General features: G+C 41.2%; 1 protein-coding gene across 1 annotated transcript in view; it reads left to right on the forward strand.

The window, feature by feature from the left end:
- The window catches only part of RAD18 (RAD18 E3 ubiquitin protein ligase), a 105659-nt gene that overhangs the window by 52344 nt on the left and 31978 nt on the right, over window positions 1-21337 (forward strand). Inside the window, exons 10-11 of the mRNA XM_053378110.1 lie at window positions 1183-1314; window positions 5167-5329. Coding sequence (XP_053234085.1) covers window positions 1183-1314; window positions 5167-5329 — 295 coding nt within the window. The remainder of the gene's footprint in view (window positions 1-1182; window positions 1315-5166; window positions 5330-21337) is intronic.

A 21337-nucleotide genomic window follows, 5' to 3' on the forward strand; every position in this document is an offset into this window, starting at 1 on the left:
CATCAGTCTGGATTTTCATCATATACAGATGGCAGTATTTTGCACTTGATCTGTCCACAAGCTAATCCTTGAGGACATTTTTTGTTTGGTTTTTGGGCAATATAGTTGGTTTGTTTTTTGGCAAGGAGATGGAACAGAGATGGGATATATGTACCTTCCAAGGATAGAGCTGATTGTAGCACAACCACTCATAGCATTTTCAGGAGCAGTAAGATGGTTGATATTTTGAGGATGTTGTGGCCTCCGTCATTTCCAAGATACAAGGGAAGGACCAGGATATCTGTTTTGTCAGCAGTGAATATCTCATCCCCTTCTTCTGCTAATTGTAATTCTTTCCCTCCCACAAATGAGTGTATCAGCAGCATATTTGACATCAGTCACAGATGGAAATGTCACTGTTGTTTTTGATGGGTACAGCACTACCAGTATTAAATATCTGGACAATGAAATTGGCGGGTGTGAAGCTTGTTGTGAAATCAGTGATTTTTAAGTAAATAACTCTTTCTGTCAAAGCCGTATTTGTGATATTTCCATAGTGTCATTTAATGTGGGTCACAGCAGCATTGTTAGTTTATTTTATTTATTAAATTTGTATACTGCCCTTCACATGTAGATTTCAGGGTAGTTCACAACATAAAAATAAAAGATTAAAAACCATTATTTTCGTTATTTCCACAGTGAGTAGGAGCAATGAATGAAATTGCATTAAGAGCAGAAAATATTTTTGCCTTGCAAATGAGTCCAGGAAGGTTACTAGTCAACAAACCCTTTTTTGGGGGGGGGGATGCACCTGTATCCTTGATAAGGAGGAAGGGAGTGCCAACTCTTTCTATTTTTATTCTTTTTTAAAACCCTCTCCTGTCTTTTTGGCTGATAGAAATTGCTCTTAGCCATGGGCAAGTGGCTATTTACAACTTTATATTGCCTGGTGTAATTGCTAGCATCCACCAGTTTGTCGTGAGGATCTGTTGCTGTGAATCGCTTTAGGTGAAAATGCACCTGAAATTGAAAGTGAATGAGTAATTAGAGGAGCCTTTGTCAACGTGGTGCCCTCAGGATGGTCTGGCCTCCCACTTCCATCAGCCCCAGCCAGCATCAGCTCTTCACCAGCACTTTCTGTTCTGTTAGTATATTTATGTATTCCGTTTGCTCCTTATGTGCCAATGTGATTTTGTTTTTCAGGAAAAAAACATAAGGCTGAATTTCAGGCTTTAATTGACCAAGTGAACAAGAGAAAGAAAAATGCAAGTAAAATAAAGGAAGAAGGACCAGAGCAGGAAGAGGCAACTGCTCAAGAACTACCTATGGAGACTGGTACGCAGTGCTGATTAAGGCAAATTAATGTTGGATATTAATTGTTCAAAGAACGGAAGCTTGATTTTCCAAGAGCTTGGTTTGTCAGGTTTCTGAAATATTTGCCTAACTTTAAGCCAGATTATTATTGTATTTATGTAAGTGTATTCTAAGCTAGGGACGTGGGTGGCACTGTGGGTAAAAGCCTCAGTGCCTAGTGCTTGCCGATCGAAAGGTCGGTGGTTCGAATCCCCGCGGCAGGGTGCGCTCCCGTTGCTTGGTCCCAGCGCCTGCCAACCTAGCAGTTCGAAAGCACCCCCAGGTGCAAGTAGATAAATAGGGACCGCTTACTGGCGGGAAGGTAAACAGCATTTCCGTGTGCTGCACTGGCTCACCAGATGCAGCTTTGTCACGCTGGCCACGTGACCCGGAAGTGTCTCCGGACAGTGCTGGCCCCTGGCCTCTTAAGTGAGATGGGCGCACAACCCTAGAGTCTGTCAAGACTGGCCCGTACGGGCAGGGGTACCTTTACCTTTACCTATTCTAAGCTGAGTCTGGAAAGGTAGTACAATAAGTCCTCAACTTATGCGAGGTTTACATTCCAGGAATTGCTCCTAAAGCCAAAATTGCATATAGCCAAAACACCAGTGGTAGGTAGGATTGCCAGAGTCTTTTTTCCTAGACTTCTACCCCCGCCCCCTTTCTTCTTCTTATTTTTTTGCCAAGCCTGTAAAGCTGAATGCACATAAGTTAAATGCATGTAAGTTGTGAGCTTACCGTATTTCAACATCGGCCATTGTCAGTGTTTCATTAGAATCCACTCTCTCTTTTAAATGTGAGCATGTAAAACCACTTGCTGGAAACTTCAGATTTCCTTATTAGCCCTTGACATAGGAAGGCATTTCTGCTCCTTGTCAGTGGACACTTTAACCATGATGGGGCCTGAAATGTGTGGTATAATTTAGTACATTGTGGACTTCCGGCTCAGGGGGGAATTGGGTGTTCTTATTACACCAAACCTTACTTTTATTCTGTGTTGACTACCAGTAATTCAAAATAACCTTTCTTTCAGATCCCAGGCTGGTTCAGACACACATCAGAACACATCCTATGTGTTCTGAATTCAGAAACTCTGGGCTGTTCTGATCAAAGTTAGATAATGCAAACCAGAATCAAACTGTGTTTTTTTGATCTTGGTTTGTTATTAAAATTATTATGGTTGTTATTTTTATCCCATATATGGGGAGCCTCATTTTTGACTGCATCTTTTGCATTTTCATGTTGGCAGTCGGTTTCGTTTAAGTTGTCTAAACCCCAGCCCTTCTCAAGTTAACAAGATTGCTATTTTGTCCTGTCAGAGGGTTTTGACTTGTTTCACTTAGCAAAAGCCCTCTTGAATAAAAATAAATAGAAATACCAAGATGTTTTTTGAACCTTATCGCTGACATCGTATGCAGTTCTTGAAGCCAAAGCAAGCTTGAGATGCTTCCAAGAATAAAAGTTATCACGTTTAGCCTGTTTGGCGATAGTTGTCCGGCTTTGTATATTTCGAAATATTATTGGATGGAAGAAGTCCAAACTTACATTCCTCTCTCTCTGCACTCTTTTTAGAAGGATTGTTTTGCAAAAAAACTAGCAAACCTATCAACACATTTAGATAACATAATAAAAGCCACAATACGAGGGTGACCTACAAGGTCAACAAATGTTCACAATTATCTCCTTTACAACAGATGGCATAGTTCTTTAAAAGCATGGTGACGCTGTATGTATTAGAATCATAGAATTGTAGAGTTGGAAAGGGACCACAAGGGTCATCTAGTCCAACCCCTGCAATTCAGGAATCTTTTTGTCCACTGTAGGGCTTGAACCCATGACCGTGAGAGTAAGAGTCTCATGCTCTACGGACTGAGCTATCCCAGCCGATTGCGTTGTAGTGTTATTTGCTCATTTATTTCATAGAATTATAGAATTGTAAGGTTGGAAGTTTATAAATCACTTTTCACCAGAAAATATCACAAAGTGGTTTACAAAGAATTGGGAATCAAAGTGTGGGTCCACAGCAGACGCAAAACTGAAATGTGGGTGCCACTAGATCCCCTTTGGTTTCAAGGCATATCTTAAATCATGCCTGCGCTACTGATGTCCCAATACAGACCACTGGTGATTTCTGGTGGCCCATCAGGGGGTTGACAAGTGTCCTTCTTGTTGCTTGCCTTGGGACTGGCAAATATCTTGCAAGCCATAAAACTTGGCTAGCGGCTTCATGCAGCTTATCTTCTAGGGCAGGCTTCCTCAAACTTGGCCCTCCAGATGTTTTTGGCCTACAACTCCCATGATCCCTAGCTAGTAGGACCAGTGGTCAGGGATGATGGGAATTGTAGTCTCAAAACATCTGGAGGGCCGAGGTTGAGGAAGCCTCTTCTAGGGCAACACTGTTTCCCTTGTAGTACTGATGGGAGTTGTCTTCTTCTTTGGCGATCGCTCATAGCCGAGTAAGATTGTTTTCCATAAACACGGTTTTAACAAGGAGTCCGTAAGTGACTGTGGAGGCCAATTTTGGATTCACATGTCATTCCACAGTGGGGACATTGGTTTCCGGGCAAGAGTTGATCCTGGTGTGGATTTGCCAAGCGTGCACTATTCTTCCATTGCAGTGCTATGGAAAGGGTGTACCATGAGATCAAGGATCAGCATAGTTCCCTCCATATGTTGTTGTAGTACTGATGGGAGTTGTTGTACATCAGCCCCAGTCAGCAAGGACAACGGGAGCTGTAGTTCAACAACATGTGGAGAACACTGTTTTCTGGTTAATAACAATAGGTGATAGAATACCTAATTGTATCCATCCACAATGAAGAATTATACCTAAGCCAATAAGGTCTATTGAATGGCTGTGCACCTCTGATTACCATGGTTTGTTACAGCTCAACGATGAACTTTCTTGGCATGTTCTGTCAAGGTGTACCATTCCTGGTTCTCCATTTGTAAAATGGAGGTCATAAGCATTTGAGCAACAGGATTTATTTTTTTAATGTACTGTAAATATTGTGTGCTGATATATTGGCTTGGATCCTAACTTCCACTTGCAGCTTTCTTGCCTTTCCCCATTCAGTGCAGCCCCCACCCACCCCAGCCTTCTTGAAAAGCTGCCCCTGAAGGATGGGGTTAGGAACTGAAGCGAGTCTGAGAAATTGGTGAAAACTGTGAATTCTTCCTTGCCTGAGCAAAATTACCTTCCCCTCATGCAACTGCAATTTGGGAGTCAAGCCATTGGACATTAATTGTGCTATGCAGAGGGCTAACAGTGGTAATTCTAAAGCTTTGCTGAAGAGCACCCAGATAATATTTGAGTTACAAAGCTTTAACACCACATGACTTCTGTGATCAGTGATTATGAGGAGAATAATTCAGAGCCATCACTGAGAGTGCTTCTTTTTTCTAGTTTTCTCTATCCTAGTTTCATCTTGTGATTGGAAAAAACCCACATCTCACTCATACAACAACACATGCATTCCACTCACTCGCATTGGCTGTTTGTGCAGTAGTTGTTGTTTTGCAGTAGGGAGAGTAATCCATTCCTTGTAATTTCTCCTTTCACTTTAACACTGAGCCTCTGTGGAGGCAGATATATATAGAGAGACATTGCTGAAACAGTTGTTGAAGTCTCACCATAAGAGGTTTATTATAAAGTATGGATTTTTAAAAGGGCCGTGCAATGTGCAAGTCACAAAAGCCCAGTGTTTTCATCTCTGCATGTTCTAGTTATACGCAGAAGACTATAGGTACATTGTTGGGGGGGGGGGAATCAATTGAACAGTCGCTGAGTCAATTTACTTTCCTTTAGGTTGTGCTTTTTTTCTTTCTTTCTAGGAGAAAAACTGAGTGTCGAAGAACAAACAGACTTGGTCCCCCATACAGATCCCTCTTTCAAAATAGATGCTCTCGATTGTGGAGGAAGCCAGCCTCCTGATTACTCTGAAGTCAGAGGATTGTCTCCTACTTCCTCCCATCAGTTCTCTGAATCTTCAAGCAGGTTTGTTTGCATGAAAGCCTTTTGGGTTTGTATTTTCTCATCACATGGCATGAGACCATAAGTGTAAGATGAATGTTGAAGGTGAGAAGACTTCATTTATATAGGTAATTACAGGGCAGTGAGGGATGCGGGTGGCGTTAGGGCTTGCTGATCAGAAGATCGGTGGTTCAAATCCCCGCGATGGGGTGAGCTCCCGTTGTTCAGTCCCAGCTCCTCCCCACCTAGCAGTTTGTAAGCACGCCAAGTGCAAGCAGATAAATAGGTACTGCTCCGGCGGGAAAGTAAACAGCATTTCCGTGCGCTGCTCTGGTTTGCCAGAAGCGGCTTAGTCATGACCCGGAAGCTGTCTGCGGACAAAAGCCGGCTTCCTCGGCCTATAGAGCAAGATGAGCACGCAACTCCAGAGTCGTCTGCGACTGGACCCAACAGTCAGGTGTACCTTTACTTTTACAGGACAGAGAACAGCAGAGTTTAATGGCATATTACAGTCTGCTTTGGAAAGTCATAGAATCATAAAATTGTAGAGTTGGAAGGGACCTTGAGGATAATCTAGTCCAGCCCCCTGCAGTGCAGGAATATGCAGCTGTCCCTTACGAGGATCGAACCTGCAACCTTGGCATTATCATCACCATACTCTAACCATCTGAGCTATGTTTAGATGCTGTGGAATTGAGGTGGAATTCTCTTGAAGAAACACTCCCAAAATGCCATCTGCTCCCAGAATTCATTGTGAATACTTTGTATCTCAGCCAGTGTTTTCTTTCCACCTGAAAGTGGACTTAAGTGCATTATCCCATTATCTCTTCCATGAATTTGTTATGTTCCAACTTGCAGGCTGTTTCAGTCAGATCACCAATCTTCCAAGCTCAGTATTATTTACTTGAGAGGCGGGGAAACATGTGCTTATTAAAGTGATTATCCCTGACCATTGGTCATATTGGCTGAGATTGATGGAAATTTAGTCCAATGACAACTGGAGGCCATCAGGTTCTTTCCCCCTTGTTTTACATTGAGTAGCAGTAGCTCTCCAAGGCCTCTGAAGGGAAGTTTTCTCTGAGCCCTGCCTGGTAATGCTGAGGACCTTCTCTTTGCAGAACGTGTGATCTACTACTGAGCTATGATCATTCCTTTGAAAATTTGTAGTTAAAACATGCAAAGAAACTCTGAAGTTAAAATAAGAATAAGAATAATAAAAACCCATCTTAATAAGGCTTGTGCCTTTCTGACACTGCAGCTTGGGAGTATTGGGGAGTTAATTAAGGTCTTTTGCAATTTCTTTACACCTTTGGCATGATTTCATATTGTTCAGCTATGGGTGTCTTTACCTTGGGGCCCTCATGTGCACATGATTTGTCCATTCATGCTTCATGGGTGACCTTTACTTGACTTTCATATTTGTTTTCAATACAAAAGAGAATAATTAAACAGAAATGCACATGAGAATGTAAAGTATGTGAAAGAATTTTGAGGGGGAAATTTGGCAATGACCATGGCGTTCTGAGAAAACAGCTTTTGAAAATGTAAATTTGCAACATGTTTTAAGGAACAGATGTTTCCCATTGCTACCATATCTCTGGCTAGCAGAATGTTTGTCCCTATGTACTGCAGTCAAATCGCTGACCATTGTTAGTATAGTTTTTTTAATCCATTTTGGCTATGACTTTGAGGAAAGTTGTGCCTCTTATGTCTGTGTCTGAAAAGTCAAATTTTATGAGCCATCAACTAGCAGAAACAAATGAATTCACAGCCATTCTTGCAGTGGCAGCTTATTTTAGGAAGAAAGGCACAGAGGAATCTGCCTTGTACAAAGCCAGTATTGTCTACTCCAACTGGCAGCAAATTTGCAGGGTCTCTTTCATATCATCTGCTACCTGATCCTTTTAGCTGGATATGTCAGGGGTTGATGAATTAAAAACCAACAAATCACCAAGTCAAGATGGTACCCTTCCAAGAGTTTTTAAAGAACTCAGATATGAAGCTGTTGAACTTCTTACAAAAAACAGATGTAACTTGTTTGTAAGATCAGCCTCCATACTTGAGGACTGGAAAGTGGCCAGTGTAGTTCCAACTTTTAAAAAGTGATCCATGAAGTTGCAGGCTGATTACCTTAACATTGTTTTGGGGAAATGGTTGGAAAGCATTATTAAAGACAGAATTGCCATATTAGAAGAACACGTCTTGCTGAGGACCAACATGGCTTATGCAAGGGTTAATATTGTCTGACCAACTTTTTAGAGTCCTTTCAGAGAGTCATTAAGCATGTGGCTAGGAGCTGACATTGTGTATTTGGACTTTCAAAGTAAACTTCCAAATCAACTTAACAGACATGGGGTAAGAGGACAGGAACTCTTTATTGCAGGTATTAATATTGCACAGCTTGAAGAGAATGGATGACTAAAAACTGACACTTTTTGGAATGAAACATTGTCCATACCTATTAGATATTATTCAAAACTTTACTTGCAGAACTTTCTTCAAAACAGAAAAAAGTAAATGATACATCCGAGCAGTTCCATAACAATAGGTTTAGGGCAGCATAGGCTCAGCATCAGAATCTAGATCAAAATTCTGTCTCTCTGAGATTCCTGCATTACAGGGGGTTGGACTAGATGACCCTTGGGGTCCCTTCCAACAATAAGATTCTATGGTTCTCGCCCCCATTACAGTCTGAGGCTGTGTGTTCCTGAAGTGCTTCATTATTTACACCCTACTTCCATGGAGCCTAGGAACAAAGTCTCCAGGCACCACCCTTCCAAGATGACAAATTTGCAATTCAGTGGCCTCCCATGTGATCTAAAGTTAAACACCTCCTCATAGCTACCAGAGAACGATAACAGTTAATTAACAACCTGTCAAGGAGCTCAGAGAGCTCTTCTTGCTTCTCTTTAGATTCAATTGAATCTTCCAGTTAAACCCTTTCAGCAATACACATAGACATTCTCCATTTCAATGTCAATTAAACAATTAGACTTATGGCTCAGTAACTGGTTTAAGAAAGGAAAGTAGAGAATATTACAGTTTTCCCAATAGAGGGATGTAGAAAGTGGACTCTTCCCATGGGACACGTGATTCTTGTTCACGAATTGCTGAATTGCAACTCCAATCAGTCTCAGCAAGAATGGCCAATGCCAAGAGATTATGAGAGTTGTAGTTCACCAACATCTGGAAGGCTAAAAGTTTCCCCACATGGGCTTTACACTGAACTGAAGGTGATTGAGCAGGAAAGAGATAATGGAATCAAGGTGGATAGCTTGATGAAGATGTTGACCCAGGGTGCAGCAGCTGTGAAAAGAGGCATATTCCTTGTTAGGTATCATTAGGAAAGGGACTGAAAATGAAATTGCCTATATACTAATGCTGCTGTACAAATATGGTTTGACTGCACTTGGAATGGTGTCTTCTGTTCTGGTTTCCACATCTAAAAAATAATGCCACTGTAGTTGCTGTTGTTTAGTCATTTAGTCGTGTCCGACTCTTTGTGACCTCATGGACCAGAGCACGCCAGGCACTCCTGTCTTCCACTGCCTCCCGCAGTTTGGTCAGACTCATGTTTGTAGCTTTGAGAACACTGTCCAACCATCTCATCCTCTGTCATCCCCTTCTCCTTGTGCCCTCCATCTTTCCCAGCATCAGGGTCTTTTCCAGGGAGTCTTCTCTTCTCATGAGGTGGCCAAAGTATTGGAGCCTCAGCTTCATGATCTGTCCTTCCAGTGAGCACTCAGGGCTGATTTCCTTAAGGATGGATAGGTTTGATCTTCTTGCAGTCCATGGGACTCTCAAGAGTCTCCTCCAACACCATAATTCAAAAGCATCAATTCTTCGGCGATCAGCCTTCTTTATGGTCCAGCTCTCACTTCCATATATCACTACTGGAAAAACCATAGCTTTAATAGTTAAAGCCATTGTAGAGCTGGAAATAAAAGTGCAGTATTGCACAACATAAAGAAGGCTGCTGTTTTGAAAAGTAAACAAGTGAGCAGCTAGCAAGGAGGGTTACCTGGTTTAGAAAGAGGCAAGCCTACGGCAGTGAACCATGCAAATATAAAATGTGCAGCCTCTGAAGGTGGGTAGTTCTGATGTGGCTGCATCAGGAGTCTGTGAATGATAAAATTGCAGGATCACCCAGCCTCAGTGGAGTCTGAATCGAGAAAGCAGGCCAGATGCATCATTGGGAGATAAGGGAACTTGATTCAGACACTTTACTAAAGCTAAGAAGGTTTAGCTCTGATGAGTGCCTGGGAACTCCATATAAAGCTTCTTATTTGTTTGTTTGTTTATTACATCTAAATCCCACCTTTACCTCAAGGTGGTGTACATAGTTCTCCCCATTTTATCCTCACAGCAACCCTGTGAGGTAGGTCAGCCTGAGAACGACTGACTGGCCAAGTGAGCTTCATGACCGAGTGAGGATTTGAACCCTGGACTTAGTCTAGTACAGTGGTACCTCGGGTTAAGTACTTAATTCGTTCCGGAGGTCCGTTCTTAACCTGAAACTGTTCTTAACCTGAAGCACCACTTTAGCTAATGGGGCCTCCCGCTGCTGCCGTGCCACCAGAGCACAATTTCTGTTCTCATCCTGAAGCAAAGTTCTTAACCTGAAGCACTATTTCTGGGTTAGCGGAGTCTGTAACCTGAAGCATATGTAACCCGAGGTACCACTGTACCTCTATACCACACTGGTTCTCATGAGTTCCACAACTGACGAAAGGTGGGGTTCAAATAAAGAAACCTTTGGGCCTCACATAAGCCTTTAATTTCTCACAACATACTGGGAGTTTACAACTTAGTGTGCTTCTTATGTTGGATGCTGATTATAAACCTTTATTTTCACAGCCTGCTATTATTTGATCCTGAGTTTTTGTTCAGTATTAAATGCTTAGTGGCAGTCTTTTTGGTCTGAAAAGATTGGGTTCCAGTATTTCTTTCTCAGATTCAAAATTGATTCATACTTTATTTGGTGTTATCGAACAGCAGAAAATGGCAATAGACACTTGGCTTTGTAAGTCCCGTCCCCCCTCCCCCCGCCTAAAAGTAAACTGTTTCAAACACAACCTGCCCAGACTCTTCCTCCCCCCCACTTTAAAAAGTGCTGTTTTTTATTAGTGTGGTTGCTGTTTTACTTCTAATTGTGCAATCAGTTTGCAATCTTTTATAATCTATACGTCATGGTGATTTCAGTTTGGAACCCTTTCTGGTTTCCATGACCATGGAGATGTTCTGCAGATAAATACTATCTTAATTTCAAAACTGATTGGGGCACTGAAATAGTGGTTGAAAATGGTACGTTGAGAAGGAAAGATGGATTAATCATTAAAACGCTGCTTCATAACGTTACATTCCATGATCTAAGTGCATAGGTACCTTATTCTTGTATTGTACCTATAGTGTCTTCAATAGTGCAACTACTCAATTAGCAATAATTTGTTTTTATTCTAAAATACATTTGCTACTCTATGTTCCATACAAAAATAAATGCACTAGAATTTAAAATGGTGCTTCCTCTTATTCAGAGCAGTTACTGTTGCTTATAGCCATGTAAGTTTTCTAGGCCTTTGGTGGCATTGCAGAGCTGTTGGCCACACATTTTCTTTCTGAAAGAGCTTTCCGAGCTTTTGAGCCTGCCTGCCTGCCTGCCTTTCTTTCTTTCTTTCTTTCTTTCTTTCTTTCTTTCTTTCTTTCTGCTTTTCATCAAATTTAAGCCACATGTCCTTTTACAAAGATAATTCACAAACATTGCCTCTAATCCTGTTCTAAACGCATTTTCTGGGAATCAAGAAACCAAAAGACACAAATGCAGAATAAGTGTGGTCAGAATCTAAACATATGCATACAAATGGTTTTAGACCTCTGTCTCCGTGACTAATCTGTATTGCAAAACATTTCAGGACTTTCATTCTTATCAATCCTGAATGCCTCTTTCTTTTTCTTTGGTATTTTGTATTTCTGTGTCCAAGTCTTTTTGGTGAAAGGACTGCATTGTAACAAGCAGGAAGTGTGAGGGGTTTTAAAGGTGACAGAGACACCAGGGAAACCTTGCATTGCATCCTCAGGGGGTAGCATTCCCTTGCTCTAGTTGGGCCAGTAAAAACCTAAATGACTGGGGCAAGTTTTTTTTTGGGGGGGGGGGTTGTGGCTTTTGATATTGGCTGCTAGGTCCCAAAGTGCAAACTTGGTTGGTGCAAATTTCAGTTAGAAATTTGTTCTAACTTGCCAGCCTAAGTAAAAGCAGCCAAATCTTAGTATTGTAACCAACGCACATCAGTGAGTTTTCTAGCAGGGCAGTTTGTATAAGCAAAATTTTCCAAAGGGGAAAAATGAAGCAACTTGCTCCATCTTTGCATTTTCTCTGTCAGTCATTCTGAGAGATCCTCTGAATAACAACACGCAGGCTTTTCTGTGATTTCTCACACCACAAGGGATTCTGTGTTGCAGCTGTGTTTGCAGCTGTGCCAAGCCTCAGACTTGAGTTCCAGGTTTTATTTTGCATCTGGAGGAGCTGGTCTTACTAAGTCTCTTCTCTTCTTTGTCATTCACTTACCAACTCCAAAACGTGATGCAGACCATCTGATTGTAATGGTCCAATGTAATTTTTATATTGTATGTAATACAGTGGTACCTCGGGTTAAGTACTTAATTTGTTCCAGAGGTCCGTACTTAACCTGAAACTGTTCTTAACCTGAAGCATCACTTTAGCTAATGGGGCCTCCTGCTGCTGCCACGCCGCCAGAGCACAATTTCTGTTCTCATCCTGAAGCAAAGTTCTTAACCTGAAGCACTATTTCTGGGTTAGTGGAGTCTGTAACCTGAAGCGTATGTAACCTGAAGCGTGTGTAACCTGAGGTACCACTGTATATACAATGTATATTGTGTATATGGTTCTACATCACAGTGTATTACAGTAGTACCTCTGGATGTGAACGGGATCTGTTCCGGAGCCCTGTTCTCATCCTGAAGCGAACGCAACCTGCGTCTGCGCATGCGCGGGTTGCGATTCACTGTTCAGCGCATGCGCGTGACATCATTTTGACCGTCTGTGTGAGCGGCGAAACCCGGACGTAACGTGCTCTGTTACTTCTGGGTCGCCACGGAGCGCAACCCGAAAATACTCATCCCGAAGCTACTTCAACCCAAGGTATGACTGTATTGTTATTGTTATTGTTATGTAGGGTGGGGGGGTCACTTAATGTACCCCTTTGGTAGAAACCCTGAAGAAGGGGCTTCCTTTGCTGTGTTTGCTCCACATCACTTGTTACTTGTAAGACAGCTGCTTACCATGTTTGCTCAGCATTAATTTAAAATGAACTGTTGTATTATGTAGATTTAAAGGTCACCCCCCCTTATTACCCACCTCTGCTTCTGATCTCAAATAATTTTAAACATCTTTCAGATACCCCGCTGTACAAAATTAGTTTTAACAGGTTTGGAACACAAAATGAAATATTTATTGGATCTTTTGAAGTAATTCCTTTAAACCACGTTGGAAGTAATGTGCAAATCTTTGTTCCCTTTGCTTAATGAACAATCGGTAGGTTGAAGAAGAAGAAGAGGAAGAGATATGAAATCTCAAACTTCACAGCAATTACCACCACTTGATTTTACTGGCCATTTGGGAGGAAAAAGTCTCTCTCAGGTGTAAACTGTTTAAAAATAGGATTAGGCAGCTCTGGGGTGTTAGTCAAGTGAAGAAGATGGAACAGCTGCTTATTCCTGTTCTTTACATATCCCATGTGCATAGCTGTCCTATCTTCAAGGTGGCTTTCAATCTCAGAGTGATAAGCACTGAGTGGTCTCTATGTCCCTTTAGCTAAGTTTACCAATGGCAGAAATAATCATCTTGAAAGTGATGTACATTTTTGGGAACTTGCAGGGGGGCGGGAGGAGAAACAACTGTCACATTTGATGTTTTCAAAACCAAACTCTACTAATAAATAAAAATTGTACTCTTTCATATTAAGTTAATAAGCACTCCTAGTACAGCAAGCCCTCAATTTACATAGGGATTATGATCCAAGGATTGCGCTTAAACTCAAAACACATTGGATGCAATAGCAGGTGTGATTGCCAAAGTCTTTTTTCCTGGACGCCCGCTCCCTATTCCGCCCCCTTTTTATTTGATTTTAAAATTTTTTGTTGTGCTTGCCAAGTGCGCAAGTTATATGTGCATAAGTTACAGGCTTACTGTATTAGGCATGGATTTGCAGCAGCATATTAACAATAACATATGGAACCTTGAACCCAAATTTGCAGTATATCTGTTCTTTTTTTTTTAAGGGCACTTAAGTATGATTACATTCTAGGGATATTTTCCCAGTTTTATTTTAAAAGGAATAAGACAGGGTGGAATGTAAGTGGCTCCCCTATGCTCATGGTAGCAGAGACACCTGCTAATGGAAGATGAGGGAAGGTGATTTTTAATTTCTCCCTCTCCCTTGCAGCTCCCACCAAAAACATATTCAAAGAGTTGGAGAGCCCTGTAGAACAGGCTGTAAGGTGGCATAGCAGGTGACAAGGAGAAAGGCAAATTTAGTAATAATAATAATAATAATAATAATAATAATAATAATAATAATAATTTATTATTTATACCCCGCCCATCTGGCTGGGTTTCCCCAGCCACTCTGGGTGGCTTCCAACTGAATATTAAAAACAGTACAGCATCAGACATTAAAAACTTCCCTAAAGAGGGCTGCCTTCAGTTGTCTTTTAAAAGTCAAATAGTTGTTTATTGCCTTCCCTCTTGTCTCTTAGTTTTGCCTCTTGGTTTTAAACGCAGTGTAAGGTAGTCTCTATGGGAGTATATTGTATTTAATTATGGGGTATCAGAGTTTTTAGGGGGCTAACCAGGCTAGGATAGCTGAGATAGCAGGCTTGTTGGTTTTTGAATGTCTGATGTAGATTTTTTCAATTTCGTTGTTCTGTATGGGACAATGCCAATAAAGATTATCGTACCGATGCCTCTGATGGATTGCAATCCCTTCCATGAGATAGTGCACCAGTTGGATTCCACCCATTCATTTTAAAAAATCTACACACACACACTCAGATGTTGGGTTGAAATAATCATGAACTGAAGGAAAGTAGCCGCTAGTGCCTTTTCATAAATACTTAACAAGAGTTAGTGCAGAAGTAGATATGGTGCTATATGTCAGTTCTATCACCATTCTCATGCTTCTGAACATGGAAACGATTGCACAACTTTTGCATACTATTTTGTCATTTCTCCGGCTAAGATTAACTGAATAAATTATAATTTAGTGGATCTTAAAGGTTCTCTCTTCTGGTTCCCATACCCCCTCCTTTTTTCTGCTGCACAAAGTTTAAAGCAGTGTTTCCTAAACCTGGGTCCCCAGCTGTTTTTGGCTTACAATTCCCATCATCCCTGGCCTGATGGGAATTGTAGTCCAAAAACAGTTGGAGACCCAAGTTTTGGAAACCCTGCTTTAGAGCAAGCAGAACGCCACCTTTGGACTAGTTTTGCCTTTCTCATACAAACCTCTAGTTGCAAGTGTAAAATAAACCTTTTATGATCAAGGGCTGAAGATGCACTTTGGATCTAACCCAAAATCCATATCCATATATATATATATATATATATATATAATGTATTAATCCAATTGTTTCTATATAAGAAAAACATGGATTTTTATCCACTGCCTGGTTAGGCAGAAGTGGTCCTATTAAGTAAAAACATGGAGTTGTTGACAGCATTGAGCATCTTAGCAAGGCATTTTACTAGCAGAAGTTTTGCAATATTAAATCTGCTTGCCTCGTCTTGCCAAGGGACGTGTTACAGCTGGTGGGGTGGAGGGATGTTTGTGGGGTCAGCCAAATGCAGTGACAAAAATCCAAGCGCAGTGATGCACTTGAGAGTGGTGTCAGCTGCCTTTTTCGGCAGACGAGCAACAGGGCCACCTCAGCAGCAGCCGACATAAAAAGTGCCATTTAGGGTCATTATAGCTATGCTGGGTGAGAATATTTAGAGTTGGAATATTATATTTAAATCCTGAAGCATCACTACTTGTAAGGCTTTTAAGTATAAGAAAGAAACTCTCTTAGGCATTGTTGTGGAGACTAGACAGGGTCTTGGGAATTTCTGTTTTGATGTGCTGCGTGCGAGGAGGGCTGCTAGGGGTGTACATTGTGCAGTTTTTGTATAATGTCTTGGTCACTTACACCTCCAATTGGCATAGTAGGAAAACCAGTAGTCCTTAGAAATACACTTAATGGGCTTGAAAATCCTGAAAATGCAAGAATATAGTACAAAACAGAGGTGGAAGTGGAATCACAGAACTGTAGAGTTGGGCAGGATCCCAAGAATAATCTAGTCTAACCCGCTGCATTGCAGGAATCACAGCTAAATGCCTGACAGATGGCCAAGGATTTAACTGAAAGTGTCTAACTCTAAGCTGACCGCACTATTCTCATTGATAAGAAGCCTCCTTATTTTTTTTTTGTCAAGTCATTCTTGTCAGAATATTTATCGCTGGTTATTTGGGCGAAGAGGAGCTTGCATACTTGCAGTATTTCTTGCAGAATTTCTAGAATTCCCAGAAAGCAAAGCAGCAAAGCTCATCATGATGGCAAATGTTTGTCTTGCAAAACATTTTGCTCTTTTCATTCTTAATAGTAATAATAATAATAATTTGTGGATTGGGTGTTCAGTGGCTTAGTTTTAAAAGCTTGCAATCGTTACTTGTTAATGGGTATAATGGAGTTCACAGAGGCATAGCATTGCACCATTAGTGCTTCCTATAGAGAAAATGTTTGAGGAATTATACCAGAAAGATATGGATGCCTCGTACACCCCAGGTAGTGTGGTTGCTGACCTTGAGCCAGACATCCTGGAAAGTGAAGTCAAATGGGCCTTAGAAAGCACTGCAAATAACAAGGCCAGTGGAAGTGATGGTATTCCAGCTGAACTATTTAAAATTTTAAAAGATGGTGCTGTTAAGGTGCTACACTCAATATGCCAGCAAATTTGGAAAACTCAGCAGTGGCCAGAAGATTGGAGAAGATCAGTCTACATCCCAATCCCAAAGAAGGGCAGTGCCAAAGAATGCTCCAACTACCGCACAATTGCACTCATTTCACACGCTAGCAAGGTTATGCTTAAAATTCTACAAGGAAGGCTCAAACAGTATGTGGATCGAGAACTCCCAGAAGTGCAAGCTGGATTTAGAAGAGGCAGAGGAACCAGAGACCAAATTGCAAACATGCGCTGGATTATGGAGAAAGCTAGAGAGTTCCAGAAAGACATCTACTTCTGCTTCATCGACTATGCAAAAGCCTTTGACTGTGTCGACCACAGCAAACTATGGCAAGTTCTTAAAGAAATGGGAGTGCCTGATCACCTCATCTGTCTCCTGAGAAATCTCTATGTGGGACAAGAAGCTACAGTTAGAACTGGATATGGAACAACTGATTGGTTCAAAATTGGGAAAGGCGTACGACAAGGCTGTATTTTGTCTCCCTGCTTATTTAATTTATACGCAGAATACGTCATGCGAAAGGCTGGGCTGGATGAATCCCAAACTGGAATTAAGATTGCCGGAAGAAATATCAACAACCTCAGATATGCAGATGACACAACCTTGATGGCAGAAAGTGAGGAGGAATTAAAGAACCTTTTAATGAGGGTGAAAGAGGAGAGCGCAAAATATGGTCTGAGGCTCAACATCAAAAAAACGAAGATCATGGCCACTGGTCCCATCACCTCCTGGCAAATAGAAGGGGAAGAAATGGAGGCAGTGAGAGATTTTACTTTCTTGGGCTCCATGATCACTGCAGATGGTGACAGCAGCCACGAAATTAAAAGACGCCTGCTTCTTGGGAGAAGGGCAATGACAGGCCTAGACGGCATCTTGAGAAGTAGAGACGTCACCTTGCCAACAAAGGTCCGTATAGTTAAAGCCATGGTTTTCCCAGTAGTGATGTATGGAAGTGAGAGCTGGACCATAAAGAAGGCTGATCGCCGAAGAATTGATGCTTTTGAATTATGGTGCTGGAGAAGACTCTTGAGAGTCCCATGGACTGCAAGAAGATCAAACGCATCCATTCTTAATGAAATCAGCCCTGAGTGCTCACTGGAAGGACAGATTGTGAAGCTGAGGCTCCAGTACTTTGGCCACCTCATGAGAAGAGAAGACTCCCTGGAGAAGACACTGATGCTGGGAAAGATGGAGGGCACAAGGAGAAGGGGGCGACAGAGGATGAGATGGTTGGATAGTGTTCTCGAAGCCACAAACATGAGTCTGACCAAACTGCGGGAGGTAGTGGAGGACAGAGGTGCCTGGCGTGCTCTGGTCCATGGGGTCACGAAGAGTCGGACACGACTAAACGACTAAACAACAACATAGAGAAAATAGTCTTGCTAGTGGGTCATTTGGTGCTGAAAGCTTGTGCCTCATTTTAAGTTTTGTTTTAACCGAAGAACAGTGCTGTGGACCAAATAAAATTGGTTGAAAATATCAACCAGGTGAAATGGAAATTAAAAATTAAAAAATAGTCCAGTAGCTCCTTAGAGACCAACTAAGTTTGTTCTGGGTATAAGCTTTCGTGTGCACGCATACTTCTTCAGATACGGGTTTGCGTAAGGAATTCCCGTTTCAAGCAGTCATACAAGCCTCTCACCCTCTCACAAATTAAGACATTATGTAGTAAGCTAAGAACTCAGTTCTAAACTTCATTAGCTCTTCTCGGATGCATTTCATTTACCAGGATTACTGTGATTCCCCATAAACATCTGCCACGACACTGAACTGAATAAATTCTTAAACTCTGGACAGTTTCAGAGTGAACTTTTTAGCATGAGCAATGGAGACTGAACTTCTTGACTGCTCACCTCACAGTTCTTTGACAAAAACTGTGGATTTGTGAGATGGTTTTTTTAAAAAACACATTCAAGAATCACATAAACATCAACATGGAGTCTATTTAATTGGGGGGGGGGGAGTAGTGACTAGTACTAAAAATCTCCCCCAGAGATTTTTGGATCTGTATGTTTTTATCTTACTGTTTTATTGGTTTTAGGATGCATCTTGTTTTCAATGATGCTGGTTGTTTTTATATTGTATGCTGCTTAGAGATTTTTAAAATATTAAGTTGTATATAAATGCTTTAAAATATATAAATAAATGTTGGCTGCTCTCGAGAAAGTGCTTTTTTGGTGAGCACTCCAGTGCCACATTGAATGCATGTGGGTGCAACACTAAACCACAGTTGATTTATCTTATTAATTATAATAATACTGAAGGTGAGGGAGAATTGAAGAGAATGGTGCCCTGGGGTGAAGGGTAATCTGGCCGCTTAATGAGATCAAGAAGGGAGAGGGTGACTTTAGCCACTCTTGGCAGAACTGAATAGGCTGTTTTTAGGATCTTGTGTTTGGTAGCAATCTTTGTTGTTGTTTAGTCGTTTAGTCATGTCCGATTTTTCGTGACCCCATGGACCAGAGCACGCCAGGCACTCCTGTCTTCCACTGCCTCCCGCAGCTTGGTCAAACTCGTGTTAGTAGCTTCGAGAACACTGTCCAACCATCTCGTCCTCTGTCGTCCCCTTCTCCTTGTGCCCTCAATCTTATTGTGGATAATTTATCGCTATATGTTTTTCTTGGTATGTTGTAAGCAACACTGAGGTCTCTTTGGGGGTGGCTAGACAGGATTTAAATCCTTCCTTTGTCTTGCTGAGAGACGTTGCTACAGCCAGTCATAAAAATCTGCTGCGTAAAAATAGCAAGTACGCTCTACCTAGGCTTGCTGTTTAAAGTATTATTTTTTTGTAAGAGAAGTATAATTGGAAATAAGATTTCAAAAAAGTTGGTAATGATAGATTCCTCAGGCTTCCCAACTTAATTGAAAATTGGGTACTATCACTTTCTGGCATGTGAGAAGCTGAAAATTGTTCAAATCCCAGGATTCTTTTTATAGAATGTTAAAACTTTCATGAAGTATTAGATAGCAAAGGCAGTTATGTGTTCTTCGTGTATTTGATTAACTTTGAATCACCTAGCATTTTTTAAATATAGAAGGTATTTATTGAGAGTTGAAGCAATTCTAGGAAATGAAATGTATGGGAGAAATGTATGGCTTTGATCGATAGAAGGTATCTGACAGAAAAGAACTTTTATTAGTGGTGTAAAAAAATGGCATCTTTTTCATAGCTATCATATAGATGGGGCTGGGATGTCTTAAATAATCTGTTTTTAAGTGATGAATGTGAAATTTAATCTAGGTTTCTGCAGTTGAGGTCAAAATTACATCTACTGTATCTGCTGACAAGGCAAAATAGGCAATTGTATTTCCAATATAGGACACAGATTTATAATTTTTTTAGAGAGATGTTTGTGTGTGAGAGAAAACACGCACACACACATACTCACACACACAATACACACACACACACACACACACACATATACACATGATTGTGTGTGAGAGAAAACACACATACACACAATACACACACACACACACATATACACATGATTAGAAGTATGTAGTGGAGAGATAAATATTTTTAAAAGCTAGTTTTTAAAGTAGCTGGTTATTTGAACCAGCCTTTCATTTTTAAAAAAACCAAAACCCTAGCAGTTAATAAATTGCCTCCTAAACTGTATCCTTGCTCCCGTTGTCAAAAATCATGGCTCATTTATCTTATCTACCTGCTTCAGGTTTTCACTTCAGGATACGGGTTATTAACGCTTGCCATTTCGGTTTTAAAAGAATCCATGTGAAAATTTCCAGCTGTACTCTGATTAATTTTGCCGTCTTAGTCATGCCTGAGATAATCAGGTGGAAGTGTTGTTTTTTTAAGAAAACCTTTATCTCGTGAATAGAAGAACATAGGAGGAGCCTCCTGAAGCAGTCAAACATCCTGTTCTCACAGTGACCAAACAGATAGCTGTGGGAAGAAGCCCTCAAGCAGAACATGGACGCAACAGCACTCTGCCCACCTGCCATTCCCAAATCTGGTCTTCATAGGCATACTGCCTCTGACAGTGGGGGTGGAACATAGCTGTTGTGTCTAGTAGCCATTCATGGCTTTGCTCTTCATTAATTTGTCTAATCCTCTATTAAAGTTGGCGACCATCGCTGCCTCTGGTGGGAGCAAGTTCCAACCAAACACCATGTGAAGAAGAAGAAGAAGAGTTTGGATTTGATCTCCCGCCTTTCACTCCCTTTAAGGAGTCTCAAAGCGGCTAACATTCTCCTTTCCCTTCCTCCCCCACAACAAACACTCTGTGAGGTGAGTGGGGCTGAGAGACTTCAAAGAAGTGTGACTGGCCCAAGGTCACCCAGCAGCTGCATGTGGAGGAGCGGAGACGCGAACCCAGTTCCCCAGATTATGTGACTACTGCTCTTAACCACTACACCACACTGGCTCTACCTGTCCTACCTGTCTGAAATCTTCCCGCATCTTAGTTGGATGTCACATGTTCTGGTGAGCAGGAGAAAACTTTTCTCCAAGCTATGCATAATTTTACAAATTTACAAGATTTACCTCTTGGCTCATCTTTTCTCTAAACTAAAAAAATGTCCCAAATGCTATAACCTTTCTCGTAGGCTCCATACCCTTGATCATTTTGGTTGCTCTTTTCTGGACCTTTTCTAACTCTACAATATATTTTTGAGGCAAGGTGACCAGAATCATACTCACTATTCCAAATGCGGTCGCACCACAGATTTTTATAAAGGCATTCTGATATCAGCAGTTTTATTTTCAGTTCCTTTCTTAATGACCACTGGTATAGAATATGCCTTTTTCACAGCTGCCATACACTGGGTCAATACCTCCACTGACCTGTCCCCAAGATCATATTCCTGGTGTGTCACCGCCAATTCAGACTCTGTGAGCATTAAACTGAAAATAAGATTCTTTTTTTTTTTTGACCCAACATGCATTGCTTAACACTTGTTTACATTCAACTGTATTTGCCATTTGAACACCCATTTAATCAATTTGGAGGAGTCTCTTCACAATCTTTTTGTTTTAATGACCCTGAACAATTTC

The sequence above is a fragment of the Podarcis raffonei genome, chromosome 2 (assembly GCF_027172205.1).
Source record: "Podarcis raffonei isolate rPodRaf1 chromosome 2, rPodRaf1.pri, whole genome shotgun sequence".
NCBI classification, from domain to species: Eukaryota; Metazoa; Chordata; class Lepidosauria; order Squamata; family Lacertidae; genus Podarcis; species Podarcis raffonei.